This window comes from Marmota marmota, unplaced genomic scaffold, assembly GCF_001458135.2.
Source record: "Marmota marmota marmota unplaced genomic scaffold, marMar, whole genome shotgun sequence".
Lineage (NCBI taxonomy): Eukaryota > Metazoa > Chordata > Mammalia > Rodentia > Sciuridae > Marmota > Marmota marmota.
Window position 1 is genome coordinate 21624958 of NW_026000016.1, and position 20863 is coordinate 21645820.

Consider the following 20863-nt stretch of genomic DNA (forward strand, 5'->3'; position numbering starts at 1 on the left):
AAAAAAAAAAAACAAAAGTGTTAATGGGAAGGGAGGAATAAAAAAAAAATAGGCACCAGTGCAAACAGCCCAAAGGAGTTCCCAGCATGGAATTTTCACAAATGGAATTTAAAATAATGAATCAAGAAAGTAGAAAACATTGTGAAGAATTTAACTTCTGCAGTCCATATGAAAAAATCAAACGGTCTCTAAAATTGAAAAATCAAAAGATCAAAATATGTAATAGGAAATTTTCAAATCAGATTGGAAAGAGCTAAAGGACTGGGTACATTTAAAAACAATTCATACTATTATACAGACAGGGTTAAAAAAATAGAAAGTACAGAAAACAGAATACCAGATGTAGAGGACATGATAAAAAGAACTAATAAATAAATATTTGGTTTCCCTGAAGGCGAGAAAAAAGACAATGGCAAAAGCAGTGTTTGCAGAGTTAATAGCCTATAATTTCTCAAAGCTTTTAAGAAACATTTAACCACAAATTCAAGAAATGTCACAAACCCTAAAGGTGATATGAATCCAAACACCATGTAGACAAATCACAGAACTGCTGAAAAGTAGCAACCAATCTACATAAAATCCTAAAAGCAATCAGAGAAGAAAGATTCATTGTATTCAAAGGAGTAAAAAGCTGAAAGCTGACTTCTCAACAGAAAGGGGATGTGAGAAGGAACCTAGAAGAAAAAGGAAAAAGGAATTTATAGAATGTTGTATGCAGCAAAAGTGAAGACACAAATTCAGCATGTAAAAAACTCCACAGAACAACCTACTTTCTTTCTTTTTTTTTCTTTTTAACAACCTACTTTTTTAATGAATAAGTTACAATTAAAAAGTATTATATAGAAATCTGTAAGACAGACTTAAAAAGACATATCAAACCATTAAATTGCATTTACTTAATTGGTTTCATGATTAAGTTTAACAAATGTTGAATAACTGGAAATTTGAATAGTTGATACCAATGTGATGGTATTATGATACTTGTTAAATTTAAGTATGATAATATTATAATTATATTTTAAAAGATATAGCCTTATTTTCAGATGAGTGAATATACAATTTATCTTACATATATCTTGTATGTGTGTGTGTATATATATATATACATATATCTTATTATATATATGTGTATATATGTTATTTTCAGATCTATGTATGGGTGAATATACAATTTCTGTTATTTCTTTTAGAATAATACAAGAAAAAGGGGAATAGCATAGGGGCATAAATGAAACAAGATTGATGGTGGGCTCATGGGCATTCACTTGTATTGTCCCATTTTGAATGTGCTTGAAATTCTTTATGACTTGATTTTAAAAAAAAAAAGATGACAAAGACATTTGCAAATGAGAGACACAAAGAAACAGAGATATGATGTTAACATTCTTCTGACAAATGTGAATGTTCACAGAACCAGAACTGATTTAGTGTAGGGTATAAGGACAAGCAAAGGAAGCATGAAAATTCAGAGTACTTGTTATTAGCAAATTCAGTGACCAGAAGATGTGTAATAATTAAAAGACAAGAATTTTTGAGTGGAAGATTGTGAATTATCAGATGTAATAATAGGTGTCTGAGCACCTTGAAGTCTTGGTCCTAAAAGTTATGCATACTTTAAAAACTGCCTTTCAGCTTACTACTTTGTATGAGAATTTAAGTATGCGCAACCAACAGTTAGAAGAAGAGGTGAAAGATATAGCAGACAAGAAAGAATCAGTTGCACATTGGGAAGCCCAAATCACGGAAATAATTCAGTGGTGAGTTCTCTTTTTAATGTGTGTTTTCAATATGTTTTGTGTTTCTGCTGTTTTCTGTTGTTTCTCTGTTCCCCAACTCCAGCAAATGCTCCATATCAACTTTACATGGCTTTATTGAAATCTGATATATATTAAGAATAGAAAGTGTTAACCCCTCTAAAGATAGAGTTGGCCCTTAGAATCTTATCCACAAGCTCTATAGCACAGGCTTCTAAGATCAAAACAGCTATATACAAATTATTTAAGAAATAGCCTGAGAAAAATTTAGAAACTGGTGGTTCTGTGCTCATTAGTATAACATATTAATTCATACATGGCATTTTTAAAACTTTTTATGGTTACAGTTTAATCAACAGTTCCCGAATATCTCAGGACTCTTTTTTTTAATTATTATTAAGTTAGCTAGTAACCTTTGTATTAATTCATTAAATGATCATTATTATGCTTGTCAAAATTTACATATTTTATATATATGGATAAAGTGGAATCCAACGAGGACTTTATTTCCTAATAAAAATAGGTGCCCTAATTTTTTAACCATTGTTGGAATATGATAGATGTTTGCTTTCTGTCAAAACAAATCGTTTCTTTATGTATCTATAAAACAATTACTTGGAAATTTTAATTTCCTTTGCTTTTATTTTGGTTCAAGCATTTTTTCCATTTTCCTTACTTTTTCAGATTAGTAGCCTTCTTAAATAAAATCAAAAGTGAATGAACACTTTTTTAATTTTTATTTTTAATAAAGTATTTTTTTAATAATTTTGCTCAATGACTGAGTATTTGGTTTTGCTTAATTATAGAACTCTTCAGCTAACAATTATCATTTAGGAATGAAGCTAAAAATTCATGTGTATTTTCATTTAGTTATCACAACAATTCCGTATGATAGGTATTATTATCATCCCTATTTTGTAGGTAGATAACAAAGTTAGAGGGCATTAGTGACATGTCCAAACTTGCACAACTGGTAAGAGCAGAGCCAGGATTTGAAACCAGGTCTAACTCAAAATCTAGGTTACTAATTAGTCTGTGATACATGTCCTCTCTCCCAAGTTCTTTAGAACTGTATGTTGAAAGACAGGAGAATTAATCAGGCAGAACTTTTCTATCCTTGTATTTGAATACACAACCCGGGTAATTCCACGTGGTGTACAACCACAAGAATAGGATCCTAATTAGAATAAGTTATATTCCATGTATACATGTCAAAATACATCCTACTGTCATGTATAACTAAAAAGAATAAAAATAAGTAATTTTTTTAAAAAGAACTCTTATATATCATCTTCTGTCTTTCTATTGTATCCAATGTCATAATATTTGTTTTATCCTTTTAATTGGTACATTTTAATTATAAACAGTAGTGAGATTCATTTTGCCTTATTCATACATGCACTTAACATAACTTGATCAATCTCATTCCCAAGTACTTTCCCTATCTCTCTCCCCTTTTCTCACCCTGATCTGTTTGCTCTACTTATCTCCCTTCTGTGGTTATTGTTGTTGTTAACCATTCGTTTAATTGTTGTATTATAGTTTATATATATAAGTGGTATATTCACACATGGACATAGCATAATTTTGTAGATCTCATTTCCCAGTTCTTCCCCTTGCTCTCCCTCTCAGTCCCCTTCCTCAATTCTATTGATCTCTGTGTTAGGCAGCTTTTTGTTGTCGTGATCAAAATGCCTGACAAGAACAACTTAGAGGAGGATAAATATATTTTGGCTCACAGTTTCAGAAATTCAGTTGCTAGTCAGCCAATTCCATCAGTGTGGGCCTGAGATAAGGCAGAAGAGCATGGTGGAAGAAAAACTGCTTAGCCCGTGGCAGCCAGGAAAGGGGGGGGGGAGAAAGGAAGAGAGAGAGAGAGAATGAATGAATGAATGAATGAGAATGAATATGAACAAGGAGGGAGCCAGGGACAAAATATAATCCATAAGGACATGCTCCCAGTGACCTACTTCCTCCAGCCATCTACTTACTCCAGCCATGCCCTTCCTGCCTACAGGTTACCTCTAGTAATACATTCAAGATGAATCCATCAAATGTATTCATCCACTGATCATGCTATAGTTCTCATAATATAATCATTTCATCTCTGAACATTCCTGCATTGCTTAACACTTGAGCTTAGAGGAGAAAACCTCATATCCAAACCAAACAGTCTCCCTTGTATATTTTCATGAGATTCAACCCCACATACATACACATTTAATTCCCTTTTTTTTTCCCTGTCTAGCTTCCTCATATGAAAGAAAACATTTGACCTTTGGCTTATTTTACTTACCATGATGTTCTCCAATTCTATCCATTTACCTGCAGATGATATAATTTCATTCATCTTTATGAATGACTAAAACTCCATTGTGTATATATACCACATTTTCTTTATCCATTTGTCTATTGACAGGGACCTAGGTTGTTCCATAACTTAGCTGTTGTAAATTGCAGTCCTGTAAACATTGGTATGCATGAATCACTCTAGTATGCTGATTTTAGACTTTTTGGATTAATACCAAGGAGTGAGATAGTTTGAATACATGGTGATACTATGTTTGAGTTATCTCCATATTATTTTTCAAAGCAGTCTACTACTTTTCAGTCCTACCAACAATGTATAAGTGTACATTTTTCCACGCATTCTCACCAGCAATTATTATTTGTATTCTCAGTGTTTTAGTGTAGTTTTATGTTAGTCAGCTTTTTGTCATTGTAACCAAAATACCTGAGAAGAACAACCTGGAGGAAAAGTTTATTTGGGGTATATAGTTTGCGAGTTTCAGTCCATGGCTGGCTAATTCTATTGTTGTGGCTCTGAAGTGAAGCAGAACATCATGGCAGAAAGTCCCTGGTGTAGGAGAGCTGTTCAGCCCGTAGCAAACGGCAAACAGAGAGCAAGGAGCCAGGAACAAAATACAGTTCCCAGTACACCTGCAGTGATCTACTTTTTCCAGCCATGCCCCACCTACCTATAAATAGGTGACAGCTTGTAGAATCTAATCATTTCACTAACATGAACTCTTTTGGGGGACACCTCATATCCAAACCATAGCAATTTTGATTTGCTATGTTTTTCTTTTAATGTTTGTTTGTTATTTGCATTTCTTCTTTTGAGAAATTTCTTTTTATATCATTTGCCCATTTGTTGATTGGGTTATTATTTTTTTATGTGTGTGTTATGCTTTTTGAGTTCTTTTGTATTCTGGATGTTAATCTCCTGTCAGAAGAGTAGCTGGCAACAAGATTTTCTCCCATTATATAGGCTCCCTCCTCACTTTTTTTCTTTTCTTTTTAAAAATTTGTTCTTTTTAGATATACATGACAGTAGAGTATATTTTGGCATATAAATTCATGGACTATAACTTAGTGTAATTAGGATCCTCCTTACACTCTTATTTCCTTTACTGTATACAAGCTTTTTAATTTAATGCTATCCACTTATTGATTTTTGGTTTTATTTCTTGAGCTTTTGGAGTCTTTTAAGGAAGTTGGTGCCTGTGTCAATATGGTAGAGTGCTAATCCTGTGTTTCTTCTAGCAGGTGTAGTATTCTGGTCTACTTCCTAGGTCTTTGATCCACTTTGAGTTGATTTTTGTGTAGGGTGAAAGACAGGGATCCAGGTTCATTTATCTACATCTGGATATCTAGTTTTCCCATTACTGTTTGTTTAGAAAGGCTATCTTTCATCCAGTGTATATTTTTGGAAACTTTGTCAAGGATCAGATGCCTGTATATGTGTGCATTTGTCTCTGTATCTTCTATTCCATTGGTCTTCATATCTGTTTTTATACCACTACCATACTGTTTTTTCATTACTGTAGCTCTACAGTATAATTTGAGATAAGGTGCTCCCATGCCTCCAGCTTTGCTGTCATTGCTCAGGATTGCTTTGGCTATTCTGGGTCTTTTATTCTTCTCTGTGAAGTTTAGAGCTGTTTTTCTTTCTAGTTTTTTGAAAAATGTCATTGTTTTTTTGACAGGGATAACATTGAATCTGTAGATGATTTTCAGTAATGTGACTCTTTGACAACATTAATTTGGCCTACCAAGAACATGGGCATTCTTTTTATCTTCTAAGGTCTTCTTAAATTTCTTTCTTCAGTGTTGTACAATTTTCATTTTATAGGTTTTTCACCTCTGTAGATTTATCCCCATGTTTTTTTAATTCATTTTTTAGTTTATTGTGAATGGAATTATTTTCCTGATTTCTCTCTCAGCAGATTAATTATTTGAGTATATAGAAAGCTACTGATTTATGTATGTTGATCTTATATCCTACTACTTTGCTGAATTTGTTTGTGAATTCTAGAAGTCTTCTGGTAGTTTTTTAGATCTTCTATATATAGGATCCTGTTATCAGCAAACAGAGGTAATTCGATTTCTTCTTTTTCCTATTTTTATCCCTTCAATTTCCTTCTCTTGCCTGTTAGCTTTGACTAGCATTTCATTAACTATATTGTATAGGAGTGTGTGAGAATGAATATCCTTTTCTTATTCTTGATATTAGAGGAAATTCTTTTAGGTTTTCTTCAGTTAGTATGTTGTTGGTTTTGTCATATAGCCTTTATGATATTAAGTTCCTTCTAAACCTAGTTTCTTCACTGTTTTTAGCATGAATGGGTGCTGGATTTTGTCAAAGACTTTTTCTTGCATTTATTGAGATGATCATTTCATTTTTTCTCTTGATTCTCTTTATGTAATGAATTATATTTGTTTAATTGCATATGTTGAACCAACCTTGCAAATTTGGGATGAATCCAACACCTGATCAGTGAGTACAATCTTCTTAATATCTTTTTGAATGCTAATTGCTAATATTTTCTTAAGAATTTTTGCATCTGTGTTCATCAGAGATATTGGTCTGTAGTTTTCTTTCCTTGATGTATCTTTATCTGGTCTTGTAATCAGGGCATACAGGCTTCGTAGAATGAATTTGGGAGTGTTTCCTCACATTCTATGTCATGGAAAAAATTTAGAAGTATTGGCATTAGTTCTTTGAAGGTCTGGTAGAACTCAGCCAAGGATCCATCTGTTCCCAAGCTTTTCATTATTGGAAGGCTTTTTATTCCTGTTTCAATCTTATGGCTTGATTTTGGTCTGTTTAGGTTTTCTATAGCCTGATTCAATTTGGGAAGGTCAGGGTGTCTAGAAATTTGTCAATATCTTTTAGATTTTCCATTTTATTGAAATATAAGTTTTCAAAATAGTTCCTAATGATTCCCTGGACTTCATAAATGTCTGTGGTGATAGCTTCTTGATTTGCATCTTTTTTCTCTTTCTTTTGTTTAGTTTGTCTACGGGTTTATCAATCTTGCTTGTTTTTTCCAAAAATCTACTCCTTGTTGCATTGATTTTTCCTATTTTTTTTTTCTATTTTCTGTTTCATTAATTTTGGATTTGATCTTAATTATTTTCTGTCATATTCTGGTTTTAGAATTAGTTCCTTCTTTTCTAGGTCCTTGAGATGTAGCATTAGATTGTTTATTTGGGATCTTTCTGAGTGTTGTTTTTTGTGTTTTTTTTTTTTTAATGTAGGTATGTAATGCTATAAACTTTCCTTTTGAAACTGCCTTCATAGTGTTCCAGAGGTTTTAGTACATTGTGTCACTATTCTCATTTGATTCTAGGAATGTTTTTATTTCTTCTCTCATTTCTTCTTTGATCTATTTCTCATTCAAAAGAGTATTGTGCAATCTCCATGTGTTTGTGTTTTCTATAATTTGTCTTGCTGTTGATTTCTAATTTTATTTCTTTATGATCTCATGAGCTGCAAGAGTTTATATTGAATTTTTGTGTTTACTAAGACTTGCTTTGTGACAGTACAATATGGTTTGTTTTTGAAAGGGTTCCATGAGCTGCTGTGAGAAGAAAGTGAATTTAGCTGTTGTTGAATGAATTATTCTATAGATATATGTTAAGTCTGTTTGAATTATTATTTAGATTACAAGTATCTTCATTAATTTTATGTCTGGATGACTTATCTATTGGTGAGAGTGGTGTGTTGAAATGACCTAGTATTATTGTATTGGGGGGTCTATCTGGAACTTAATATCAAGAAGTATTGACCATCATCATATCTTATCATTGAATTATTTCCTTTACCAGTATATAGTGACCTTCCTTGTCTTTTCTGATTGATTTTTGCTTGAATATGCTTTATTGGTTATGACAATAGCTACTCTTTCTTTTTTTTCAGACAACATGGGCATGGATTATCTTTTTCCATCCTTTCACTTTCAGCCTGTGGGTATCTTTACTATAAATGAGTCTCTTCCAGGGGCTGGGGCTGTAGCTCCGTGTTAGAGCACTTCCCTAGAACTTAGGAGGTACTGAGTTTGATTCTCAGCACCACGTAAAAATAAATAAATAAAGGCACTGTGTCCATCTACAGCTAAAAATATGAAAACAAAACAAAAATGAGTCTATTCCACAAAGCCTGTAATTGATTCTTATTTTTTAATTCACTCTGCCACTTGATGTATTTTAATTATAGAGTTGAGGCCATTTCCTGCCATTTTGGTTTGTTTCACATATTTAATTTATTCTTAATTTTCAATTTTCTTTAATTGTTACTCTAGTGAACTTTATGCATTCAGGAGTTCTGGAGTTTGTTTTGAGTTGTGTGTATAATGTTTCTTGAAGTATTTTCTGTATAGCTGGTTTAGTATTCATGAATTCTTTCAGTTTATCCTTACCTTGGAAAGATTTTGTTTCAGCTTTAATTCTGAAGGATAGCTTTCCTGGAATAGCAATCTTGGTTGGCAGTTGTTTTCTTTCAAAGCTTGGACCATCTTTCTAAGCCTTCTAGTAATTTAGAGTTTGGGTTGAGTTTACCACTAAATGTGACCTGACATATTTCTCTGTGGCTTTTAATATCTATACTTATTCTGCATATTAGGCATTTTGATTATGATGCGTCTTAGAAAGGTTCTTTTTCAGTCTTGTCTATTTGGGGTTTAATTTGCATCCTGTCTGCAGATGTCCATATCATTCCTAATGTTTGAAAATTTTTATGCTGTTATTTCACTGAAAAAATTCTCAGTGCCTTTAGGCTGTATCTCTATGCCCTCTTTAATCCTAATGACTTTCTTTTTTGGTACCAGGGATGGAAACCAGGGACATTTAACTACTAAGCCATATCCCCAGCTTTTTTTTTTTTTAATATTTTTTAGTTGTAGTTGGGCACAATACCTTTATTTTATTTATCTATTTTTTTATGTCGTGCTGAGGATTGAGCCCAGCACCTTGCATGTGCTAGGCAAGCGCTATACCTCTCAGCCACAACCCCAGTCCCCCCAGTCTTTTTTTACATTCTATTTTAAGACAAGGTCTCACAAAGTTGCTGAGGGCCTTGATAAATTGCCGAGACTGGCTTTGAACTTGTAATCTTTCTGCCTCGGCCTCCTGGGTTGCTAAGGATTACAGGTGTGCACCACCATGCCCAGCCCAGTGACTCTTATTAAGTGTGGTGTTATTTTTGTCTAAGTTCTTGGTACGTTTTGATCATGGTCTTTATTTTTCAACACTGCTTTTGAGTGTTTAAGTTTATATGCCTTGTTTTCAAGGCCTGAAGTTCTGTTTTCTACATAATCTAAACTTTGGTGACAATTTCAACGGAATGTTTATTTGATTTTTGATAATTTTAATTATCAAAATTAATTTTTGATTTTTGATAATTTCAGCAAAATAGTTGAGGCAAAAATTATCCTTCAAGTAATGTATTGGAGTGAATGAGGGTTAAGTATTAGAGGGATTAGACTAAGTAGCTTAATGATCAGAGGGAGAAAAAAACAGGAAATTTTGGATTGGGGCAGCTAGAACAAGGAATCCTTTTGGATTATAGAAGGTCTGTCATGAAATTGAAACTAAAAGGTGTAGTAGGGACGATAACCATCTGTATAGCAATGATTACTGTGGAATTAAAAATATGGTTTAATTACTTAGCCAATGAAGAGATGAGAGAACTTCCTCTAAAACTGTTTTTAAAAACTAAGTGGATGAGTATAAGTACACTTAACCAGATGGCCTGAAAGAAAGAGGCAAGAGATAGTGTCTGGGGAAAGAGATATTTTTAAAATCTGGCCACTTAAATAATATAGTTTTTTTTTTTTTCATTGTTACTGTACCAGTGTCTTTCTTTGTATTCTAAATAGCTAGTTGTAACATGGGCTTTTTAAAACATCGCCAGCTTTAATTTGTGTGTAACTGATTTGTGAACCTCTTCCCATCTGTTGACAGGTCATGGCATGTGATAGACCTTTGGAAAGAAGTTACTTAAGAACATTATTAAATCTCTATTGCTTATTTATTAAAAATTTTTTATTTGTTTTAATTAGTTACACATGACAGTACAATGATCTCGACATATCATACATTTGAATTAGATGGGATATAATTTCTCATTTTTCTGAGTGTACAGATTGCAGAATCACATTGGTCATGCAGTCACGTATATACACACAGTAATAATAATAATGTCTATTTCATTCTACTATCCTTCCTTTCCCCCCATTCCCTCCCCTCCCCTCCCATCATTTCTCTCTACTCAATCTAAGGTGACACTATTTTTTTTTTTCCTCACATCTTCATACATGTATTTTGTATAACGATGAGGGTCTCCTTCCACTTTCCATGCAATTCCCCTTCTCCGTTCTTTTCCCTCCCACCTCTCTTCCCTATCTAGAGGTAATCTTCTTCCCATGCTCTTCTTCCCTACCCCATTTTGAGTCACCCCCCTTAGAAAAGACATGCAGCATTTGTTTTTCTGGAATTGGCTAACTTCACTTGGCATAATATGCTTTAATGCCATCCATTTCCCTGCAAAGGCCATGATCTTGTTATTTTTTACTGCTGAGTAATATTTCATTGTGTATAAATGCCACGTTTTTTAATCCATTCATCCATTGAAGGGCATCTAGGTTGGCTCCACAGTCTAGCTATTGTGAATTGTGCTACTATAAACATTGACGTGGCTGTGTCCCTGTAGTATGCTGTTTTTAGGTCCTTTGGGTATAGACCAAGAAGGGGTATAGCTGGGTCAAATGGTGGTTCCATCCCAGCTTTCCAAGGAATCTTCATACTGCTTTCCAAATTGGCTGCACCAATTTGCAGTCCCACCAGCAATGTATGAGTGTACCTTTTTCCCCCGCATCCTCGCCAGCACTTGTTGTTTGACTTCATAATGGCTGCCATTCTTACTGGAGTGAGATGGTATCTTAGAGTAGTTTTAATTTGCATTTCTCTGATTGCTAGAGATGGTGAGCATTTTTTTCATGTATTTGTTGATTGATTGTATATCTTCTTCTGGTTAGAATTGCTTTAGCTATTGTGGGTCTCTTATTTTTCCAGATGAATTTCATAATTGCTTTTTCTATTTCTGTGAGGAATGCCATTGGGATTCTGATTGGAATCTCATTGAATCTGTAAAGTGCTTTTGGTAATATGGCCATTTTAATAATATTAATTCTACCTATCCATAAGCAAGGTATATCTTTCTGTCTTCTAAGGTCTTCTTCTATTTCCCTCTTTAGGGTTCTATAGTTTTCATTGTGTAGATCTTTCACCTCTTTTGTTAAGTTGATTCCCAAGTTTTTTGTTTTTTTTTTGAGGATATTGTGAATGGGTAGTTTTTCTCATTTCCATTTCAGAGGATTTGTCACTGATATACAGGAATGCCTTTGATTTATGGGTGTTGATTTTATATCCTGCCACTTTGCTGAATTCATTTACTAGTTCTAGAAGTTTCTTGGTAGAGCCTTTTGGGTCTTCTAGGTATAGAATCATATCATCAGCAAATAGTGCTAGTTTAAGTTCTTCTTTTCCTATAGTTATTCCTTTAATTTCTTTCATCTGTCTAATTGCTATGGCCAGTGCTTCAAGAACTATGTTGAATAGAAGTGGTGAGAGAGGGCATCCCTGTCTTGTTCCAGATTTTAGAGGGAATGCCTTCAATTTTTCTGGATGAGGATTAGTGTAGATAGCTTTTACAATGTTGGGGTAAGTTCCTGTTATCCCTAGCTTTTCTAGTGTTTTGAACATAAAGGCGTGCTGTGTTTTGTCAAATGCTTTTTCTGGATCAAGATGGTCATATGGTTCTTATCTTTAAGTATATTGATGTGATGAATTACATTTATTGATTTTCCTATGTTGAACCAACTTGCATCCCAGGGATGAATCCCACTTGATCATGGTGCACGATCTTCTTGATATGTTTTTGTATCCAATTTGCCAGTTTTATTGAGGATTTTTGCATCTAAATTCATTAGAGATATTGGTCTGAAGTTTTCTTCCTTTGTCTTTGTCTGGTTTTGGAATGAGGATGATATTGGCCTTGTAGAATGAATTTGGAAGTACTCCCTCTTTTTCTATTTCCTGAAATAGATTGAAGAGTATTGGTATTAGTTCTTCTTTAAAGGTCTTGTAAAACTCTGCTGTTTCTGTCTGGTCCTGGGCTTTTCTTTGGTTGGTAGTCTTTTGATGGCTTCATCTATTTCCTCACTTGATATTGGTCTGTTTAAGTTGTGTATATCTTCCTGATTCAATCTGGGCAGATCATATGACTTAAGGAATTTATCAAAGCCTTTACTATCTTCTATTTATTGGAGTATAAGATTTCACAATTATTTCTAATTATCTTCTGTATTTCTGTAGTGTCTGTTGTGATATTGCCTTTTTCATTCCATATGCTAGTAATTTGGGTTCTCTCTCTTCTCTTCATTAGCATGGCTAGGGGTCTGTCAGTCTTACTTATTTTTTCAAAGAACCAACTTTTAGTTTTGTCAGTTTTTTCAGTTGTTTCTTTTATTTCAATTTCATTGATTTCAGCTCTGATTTTAATTATTTCTTGCCTTCTATTGCATTTGCTACTGATTTGTTCTTCTTTTTCTAGGGCTTTGAGATGTAGTGTGAGATCATTTATTTGTTGGCTTTTTCTTCTTTTAAGGAATGAACTCCATGGAATGAATTTTCCTCTTAGTACTGCTTTCATAGTGTCCCAGAGATTTCGTTATGTTGTGTGTTTGTTTTCATTTATCTCTAAGAATTTTTTAATTTCCTCCTTGATGTCTTCTGTAACCCATTGTTCATTTAGTAGTATATTGTTCATTTTTCATGTGATGTAGGAATTTTTCTTCCTTATTTTATCATTGATTTCCAATTTCATTCCATTATGATCAGATAAAATGCATGGTAATATCTCTACTCCTTTGTATTTGCTAAGAGTTGCCCTATGGCATAATATATCGTCTATTTTTGAAAAGGATCCATGTGCTGCTGAAAAAAAAGTGTATCCGCTTGATGTTGGTTTATATATTCTATATATGTCAATTAAGTCTAAGTTATTAATTGTGTTATTGAGTTGTATAGTTTCTTTATTCAACTTTTGTTTGGAAGATCTGTCCAGTGGTGAGAAAGGTATGTTAAAATCACCCTTGATTATTGTGTTGTGATCTATTTGTCTCTTGAACTTGAGAAGAGTTTGTTTGATGAACATAGCTGCACATATATATTTGGGGTATATATATTAATGATTGTTCTTGTTGGTGAATGGTTCCCTTTAGCAGTATGTAGTGTCCTTCTTTATACCTTTTGATTAACTTTGGCCTGAAGTCTATTTTATTTGATATGAGTATGGACACCCCTGCTTGCTTCCAAGGTCCATGTGAGTGGTGTGATTTTTTCCTAACCTTTCATCTTCTGTTTATGTCTGTTCATGTCATTCCTATCAGATGAGTCTCCTGTAGGCAGCATATTGTTGGATCTTTTTTTAAATCCAGTCTACTAGCCTGTCTTTTGATTGGTGAGTTTAAGCCATTAACATTTAGGGTTACTGTTGAGATATGGTTTGTACTTCCAGCCATGTTTGATTATTTTTGTTATTTAACTTGATTTGTTTTTCCTCTTTGATTAGTTTTACTGTACTACCTCCCACTGTTGATTTTCGTTGTTATTTTTCATTTCCTCTTCATGTAATGTTTTGCCAAGGATGATTTGAAGCTCCAGTTTTCTTGATGAAAATTCTTTTAACTTTTGTTTATCGTGGAAGGTTTTTATTTCATTATCAAACCTGAAGCTTAATTTTGCTGGATACAAGATTCTTGGTTGGAACCCATTATCTTTCAGCATTTGAAATACATTGTTCCAGTATCTTCTAGCTTTCAGAATCTGTGTTGAAAAATCAGCCATTAACCTAATTGGTTTACCTCTAAATGTCATCTGCTTCCTTTCTCTTGTGGCTTTTAAAATTCTCTCCTTGTTCTGTATGTTGGGTATTTTCATTATAATGTGTCTTGGTGTGGATCTCTTGTGGTTTTGTACATTCGGTGTCCCGTAGGCTTCTAGGATTTGGATTTCCGTTTCATTCTTCATGTCTGGAAAGTTTTCTAAAATTATTTCATTGAACAGATTGCTTATTCCTTTGGTTTGGACCTCTATATCTTCCTCTAATCCAATAACTCTTAAATTTGGTCTCTTTATGTTATCCCAAATTTCTTGGATGTTCTGCTCGTGGTTTCTTATCAGCCTTTCTGAGCAGTCTAGACTCTTTTTGAGATGATATACTTTGTCTTCATTGTCTGATGTTCTGACTTCTAATTGTTCTACTCTGCTGGTGATACTCTCATTTAAGTTTTTAATTTGGTTTACAATTTCCTTCATTTCCAGGATTTGTGTTTGATTTTTTTTTGTGTAACCTCTGTCTCCCTGTAGAGTTGATCTCTTGCTTCTTGGATTTGTTTATCTAATTCATTGTCAAAGTGATCTTTCATTGTCTGCATTACTGTCTAAGGTCTTCCTTGAGACTCCAGATCATTTTAGGCATGTATATCTTGAAATCTTTATCTGACATTCTTTCTGCTGTAGTTTTAACTCCTCTATTATTGAGTTGTCCTGCATTGTTTGTGGTCCTTTTTTCCCTTGTTTTTTTCATGTTGCTCATGTTTCTTTACAGCTCTGTGTGACTGTTGTGTTCTTATTTTTCTCCTATAGATTTGTATTGCTCTTGTATAGTTCTGAGAGCTCTCCTTTGTGACGGGAGATAATGTCTAGAGATGTTGGATTCAATTGTAATTTAAAATAAATTCATTAGCTTCATAAAAGGCTTATAGATTCTGGTGGTGTACAGAGAACTGAGGGTCGGGTGTAGGACTTTAGTGGGAAAGATGTGAGGGTATGGGGGTTAATACATCTTAGCTACTTTGGAGAACTCTAATGAAGTTATTAACAGGAGAATAGACAGGAGGTATTTTAGGGTAGCTAAGTATGTGGGAGGACAATAAGAAGCATAGAAACATTCACCTATTTGCATTTAGTAAATTACACGTAGTAGAAATAGTAATGGTTGGGAGAGGAAGCGAAGGAGAAAGAAAAGAAGAAGAAAAAGGGGGGAAAATGATAAGAAAAAGAAATGAAAAAAGAGGAAAAGAGAGAAGAAAAAGATAAAAAGAAAAAAGGAAAGAAGGAAACAGAAAAAAAATGCACTCTTAGAATTCTGTTTTCTTCTCTTCCAGTAGGTGTCTTTGTGAATTCCAGGTTGAGTCTCTGCCCTCAGGTGGAGGAAGCGATCCTTGTGAGGTGGCTCTCCCTCCCCTGCCGGGTGCCTCTCCAGTCCCTGTCTCTTTGGGTTGTTCTGGGTCTCTATTCCCCTCACTTCTCCTGCCCTCTAGGCCCCAGTGACTGGAACTCTTCTCCATAGTCCTGGGTTCACTCTGGGCTTGTGGCGCTCTGTGCTCCTGATCAGCTGAGAACTACCTCTGTGTTGGGTAGTCACCAAGTCATCACAGCTGTGGAGACGGGGAGTTGGAAACCGGCAACCTGTTCTGTCTTATTCCCTCTGATAGCCATGCTCACTGAGAGCTGGCAAGAAATGTTTTGGGTTATCATAGCTGTGGGAGGGGGAGTTGGAGATCAGGCACCTTTTCAGTTTCACTCGGCTCTGATATTCACGGCCACCGAGAGCTGGCGAGAAAGGTTTTGAGTTATCACCACTGGGTAGAGGGGGTGCTGGAAATCACACACCTGTTCCGATGCCAAAAACTCGCTGCCTGTTACAACCACCCAAAGCTGAGGAGGTAGATTTTCCAAGATGGCAACTGCCCATTTCGGCATCGGGGTGTCCAGTGAGGAGGAGGGAACTTCAGTCCTCCGGTGCCCTGCAGAGACGCGGGTCGCAGTCTGGCACACTCTAGCTCCAAAGGATCTGTAACTCTGTGTCCCTATGCTGCCAGAACTCTGCGGGGCTCAACTCCACCCGTCTGCTGCGGGTTCCCGGGCTGCGCTGCTGGCCGGTTTCCTCGCCTGGAGGGACTCAGATTTTCTCGCATTCTGGGCCGCACTTGTAACCAACCACTGTTTAAAATCCTGTCACAGGCTCCATGAAGCTTAAATTCGTGAAAGGGCGCCCCTATGAGGGAGAGTGTCTGACCATTCACTCGGAGTCACACCAGTAACGAGTTCTCCCCTACTCCGCCATTTTGGAAGTCTTCTATTGCTTCTTTATGAAACTTTAAAATAGCGTATATGTCACTGAAGTTTTTCTGTTTTACATTTGTGCTTTATCTCTGTCTTCATGTGTGTGTATTTTAGGGTCAGTGATGAAAAGGATGCACGAGGCTATCTTCAGGCCTTAGCTTCTAAAATGACTGAAGAATTGGAAGCATTAAGAAGTGCCAGCTTGGGTACACGAGCAACTGTAAGCTCTGCCATTTTGCATAGAAGCTTATCATATTAGATTACAAGGCTCAAAAAACACTATCATAAATCTGATTATTTATGTCAGTTCTCCTAGGCGTTAGCTTGCTGTGAGTTTTCAAGAGAAATCAGTTAGTTTAAGTCTTTACCAGTTTAGGAAAACAACACATAAATGCTTAACAGTAGTCCATATGAATAGTCATTATTGGAAATAACTGTTAGGAAATATTCATTTGTATGTGAATATTGACCGTTATTTCTGAGTTTAATGAAAAACATATTTTTGAAAATAATATTTCTATTCTAAGTGAAAATGGTTGGTGCTTATAAGTAGCTTTCAAATTCACTTGGATTATTAAGTTTAAATGTTTAAAATAGGGAGCTAAAAACACACTCTTTTTACTTTATAGGATATGCCCTGGAAAATGCGTCGTTTTGCAAAACTGGATATGTCAGCTAGACTGGAATTGCAGTCAGCTCTGGATGCAGAAATAAGAGCTAAACAGGCCATCCAAGAAGAGCTGAATAAAGTTAAAGCAGCTAACATCATAACAGAATGGTAAGATTGAAAAAATCTAGTCCAAGTAGAATCATTTCTAAGGTTTTTAATAATTATTTAGAGAAATATTACATGTTTGCTTATTTGCCTAGTGCTTAAAAAAAGATTTGAAATAGGATCAGATGATTTCAAGCTCTGTAAGTAGTGATAAGGGATTTTTTTTAATGTATTTTTTAGTTGTTGATAGGCTTTCATTTTATTTATTTACATGTGGTGCTGAGAATCGAATCCAGTGCCTTACTCATGCCAGACAAGTGTGCTACCGCTAAGCCACAGCCCCAGCCCCAGCCCCAGTAAGATTTTTATACAGCCTCATTTTCCTCTCGCTTGTCCATAAAGTAGAATTAATAATATTTCATTGTTTATTTTCCCCTTATTTGTAAAGTTTAGTTAACTCTCATAGTTTATTAATCGAAATTTTTCTCATGTTCAAGAATATCATATTTGTTCTGGACACACCAACTCAAACCTATTATCTCAGTGACTTGAGCAGTTGAGGCAGGAAGATCAAAAGCTCGAGGCCCATCTCAGCAACTTAGTAAGACACTGTCTAAAGTTTAAAAAATAATAAAAAGGGCTGGAAATATAGCTCAGTGGTAGAGCACTCCTAGGTTCAGTTGCAGTATTGGGGAGTGGGAGGAGAAGGAATATCATATTTTCTAGTTGTAGTGGCACAAACTTGTAATCCCAGATACTTGGGAGACTGAAACAAGAGGATCAAGTTCAAGGCTGTCCTGGGCAACTGAGTGAGACCTTGTCTCAAAGTAAAATTTTTAAAAAGACTGGCGGTATAGCTTAGTGGTAGAGCACTTGTCTGTCATGTTCAAGGATCTTGGATTAATCCCTAATACCACAAAGAAAAAAATATATTTGTGTGAAATTGCAACATATGGTCAGAACAAAATAGAATTATTTGAAAATTGTGGTCTCTACCCTTGGTCTTTTACATGTAAAGATTCTGTTGACGGTAAATTTCATAAGGGCAGAATATCTTTTGATTATACTTATTTTTCATGTTTCTATATTTCCTAAAAAATAGAATCTCCTAGTCTTGGAGGCTGTTAACTAATGAACACATTCCCTCTATTGTCACAACAGTAGAGAAAATCATACTCTGAATATATAAATGATAAAATGAAAAATTATAATTGGATTGGATATAAATATGATTCCAAAATCAGTTAGGGGCTGAGACTGTGGTTTAGTGGTACAGCACTCACCTAGCATGCACGAAGCCCTGGGTTTGATTCTCAGTATTACAAAAAATACAACAAAAAAATTATAAGCTTGGACTGTGGTTGTGGCTCAGTGATAGAGCACTTGCCTAACATGTGTGTGGCACCGGTTTCAATTCTCAGCACTGCATATAAATAAATGCATAAAATAAAGATCCATCAACATTTTAAAAATTTTCTTTTTAATTAAAAAAAAAAAAAAGTATAAGCTGGACATGGTGGCACATGCCTGTAGTACCAGCAGCTTCAGTAGCTGAGGCAGGAGGATCACAAGTTCAAAGCCAATCTCAACAATTTAGCAAGTCCATAAGCAACTTAGTGACACTCTGTCTGAAATTTAAAAAAAAAAAAAAAAAAAACACAGATTAGGGATGTGGCTCAGGGGTTAGTATTAAAAAAAAAAGTCAGTATAGGTGATATAGAGGAAGAAAACAAAGTTCACATTTCAAATGAAACCATAAACACAAAGATCCTTTTGGTGCTCAGAATACTAAAAGTTCCAAAAGCAAGAGAAGAAATATAGGGCTATAAATTCACTTTTTGATGGTGTGATCACAGCCTTAGACTTTAAACTGCACCCATTAATATTTTGAATCAAATCAAAGGCCAGATATATGGCACCACTGTTGAATTATGAACTTTTTGTTATAAATGACACACATGAATTATGTTTTACTTACATGTGTTTATGTGGCGTTAAAACGAACAGAAGTTTTTCTGAAGAATATGAATGAAACACAGCATAAAGACCTACTGAGTGTCATTCTCTGTGTTGTAATTTGGAAAAAATATAATCTTCCTGTGCCCAGGACACAGAGCTTACACTTAAAATATCCATAAAACAGGTATATAATCCAAATTGATAATTATAAACTTACAAATATGTTCTACTTTTATGGTTGTTTATGAATAAAATATAACAACTCTAAAATCAACTGTTTTTATAACATTTTTAAAGTTAGTAATGTAGCTCAGGGCCAGGAAACTTTTTCTATAAAGGACCAGGTAGTAAATATTTTAGGTTTCAAGGACTATACAGCCTCCCTCACAGCTACTCAACTGTGCTATTATAGTGTAAGGACAACTATAGTCAGTACTGAAATGAATGATTCTGACTGTGCTCTAATAAAACTTAATTTATATAATAGCAGGTGACAGGCTGTATTCGTCCTGCCTAGAGTGGTTTGCAGTACCATGATTTAGCATGACTGACATTTAAACTAATTTAGTGAGCTTCATACAAGATGCCTCCCTAGTCAGCAATAAAAAATTAATGACATGTTTTCTTTGTTTTTCTTATTTAAGTAAACTAAAAGATTCAGAGAAGAAGAACTTGGAACTCCTATCAGAAATCGAACAACTGATAAAGGACACTGAAGAGCTTAGATCTGAAAAGGGTATGGGAATGTGTGTTTGCATCAATCAGGACTTACTGTTTTGTCATGAATATATCGTATTACAGAAGAGTCAGCTTATTGTGTAGGTGGGAAAATTGTTCACATGTGCACTCAGGAACATGTGCATGTGTATATGATGCACACACACACACACACACACTGGTTTTGAGTCATTTTGTTTTACTTACTAGACATTGTTTTAAGAGGTGATAGTAACAGAAGAAGTCACTTTCCCATAAATTTACCTGTTCAAAAATGTTATCTATTTAACATTTTGGTCACTGAAAAATTATACTGTATAATACTCTGAAATGTTACCATCTAAATTAATCAGTCCAATAGTGGCAGTGTGTGTTCAGAACATGGTAAGGAGACTTCAACAAGTATTTATTTGTGCCTAGAAGGTCCAAAATCTTGAGCGGGATTCACTTTCAGGAGAGTTGAGAATACAATGTATGAAAGAACTAATGAGCAATCTAATTTGTTATTAATTGGGCAATATAATAATGAAGAATTATTTTGACATTTCAGTGCCGCCTTCTAGTTTGATGCTTAATGTTGCTGGCCCTATGGGATTTCCCAAATTTATTACCATTTTCTTGAAAACATTACTTTTGTATTTTTTCCGTTAATGTGGAAGCTAATAGTGCTTGATAGCTTTATTACATGCATTTCTTAAACTTTCTTTCCATAATATACATATTAAGAATGTGGAGTAGACGGAACTGTGAGCACCAGCAGAACAGGCCAGACCTGCAACCGATAGACAGAACAGGCCCAGTGGCCTGAGGAAGGGTAGAGCCCCCCCCGCCCCCCGCGCCTGCAAGGTAGGCGGACCTGCGACACACTGGCAGAACAGCCCCAGAGGCCTGCAGAGGGGCAGTGCCGCTGCCTGTGCCTGCAAAGTAGGCAGAACTGCGACCACGGACAGAACAAGCCTAGTGGCTCGCAGAGGGACAGAGCCGCCGCCCACGCCTGCAAGGTAGGCGGACCTGCTACCGACCGGCAGAGCAGGCCCAGCGGCCTGCCGGCGTGGTAGGCACATTGCCCCAATTGGAGGTGGGGCAGAGCCGCCGCCCGCGCCTGCGAGGGAGACTTTGCAACTATACAAGACCAATATAAATATATAGGGGGAAAATTCAATAGCACAACAGTTTCACCAAGTAGAAAGGAACGCGAACAGTATGAAGAGACAAGGAAAGAAAGGACCACAAGCAATGCAGG

General features: G+C 35.2%; 1 protein-coding gene across 14 annotated transcripts in view; it reads left to right on the forward strand.

The window, feature by feature from the left end:
- The window catches only part of Cdc42bpa (CDC42 binding protein kinase alpha), a 309215-nt gene that overhangs the window by 210168 nt on the left and 78184 nt on the right, over nucleotides 1-20863 (forward strand). For all 14 annotated transcript variants that reach the window (XM_048809282.1, XM_048809272.1, XM_048809276.1 and 11 more), the window contains 4 exons: nucleotides 1633-1757; nucleotides 16344-16449; nucleotides 16859-17007; nucleotides 19548-19639. In XM_048809282.1, coding sequence (XP_048665239.1) covers nucleotides 1633-1757; nucleotides 16344-16449; nucleotides 16859-17007; nucleotides 19548-19639 — 472 coding nt within the window. The remainder of the gene's footprint in view (nucleotides 1-1632; nucleotides 1758-16343; nucleotides 16450-16858; nucleotides 17008-19547; nucleotides 19640-20863) is intronic.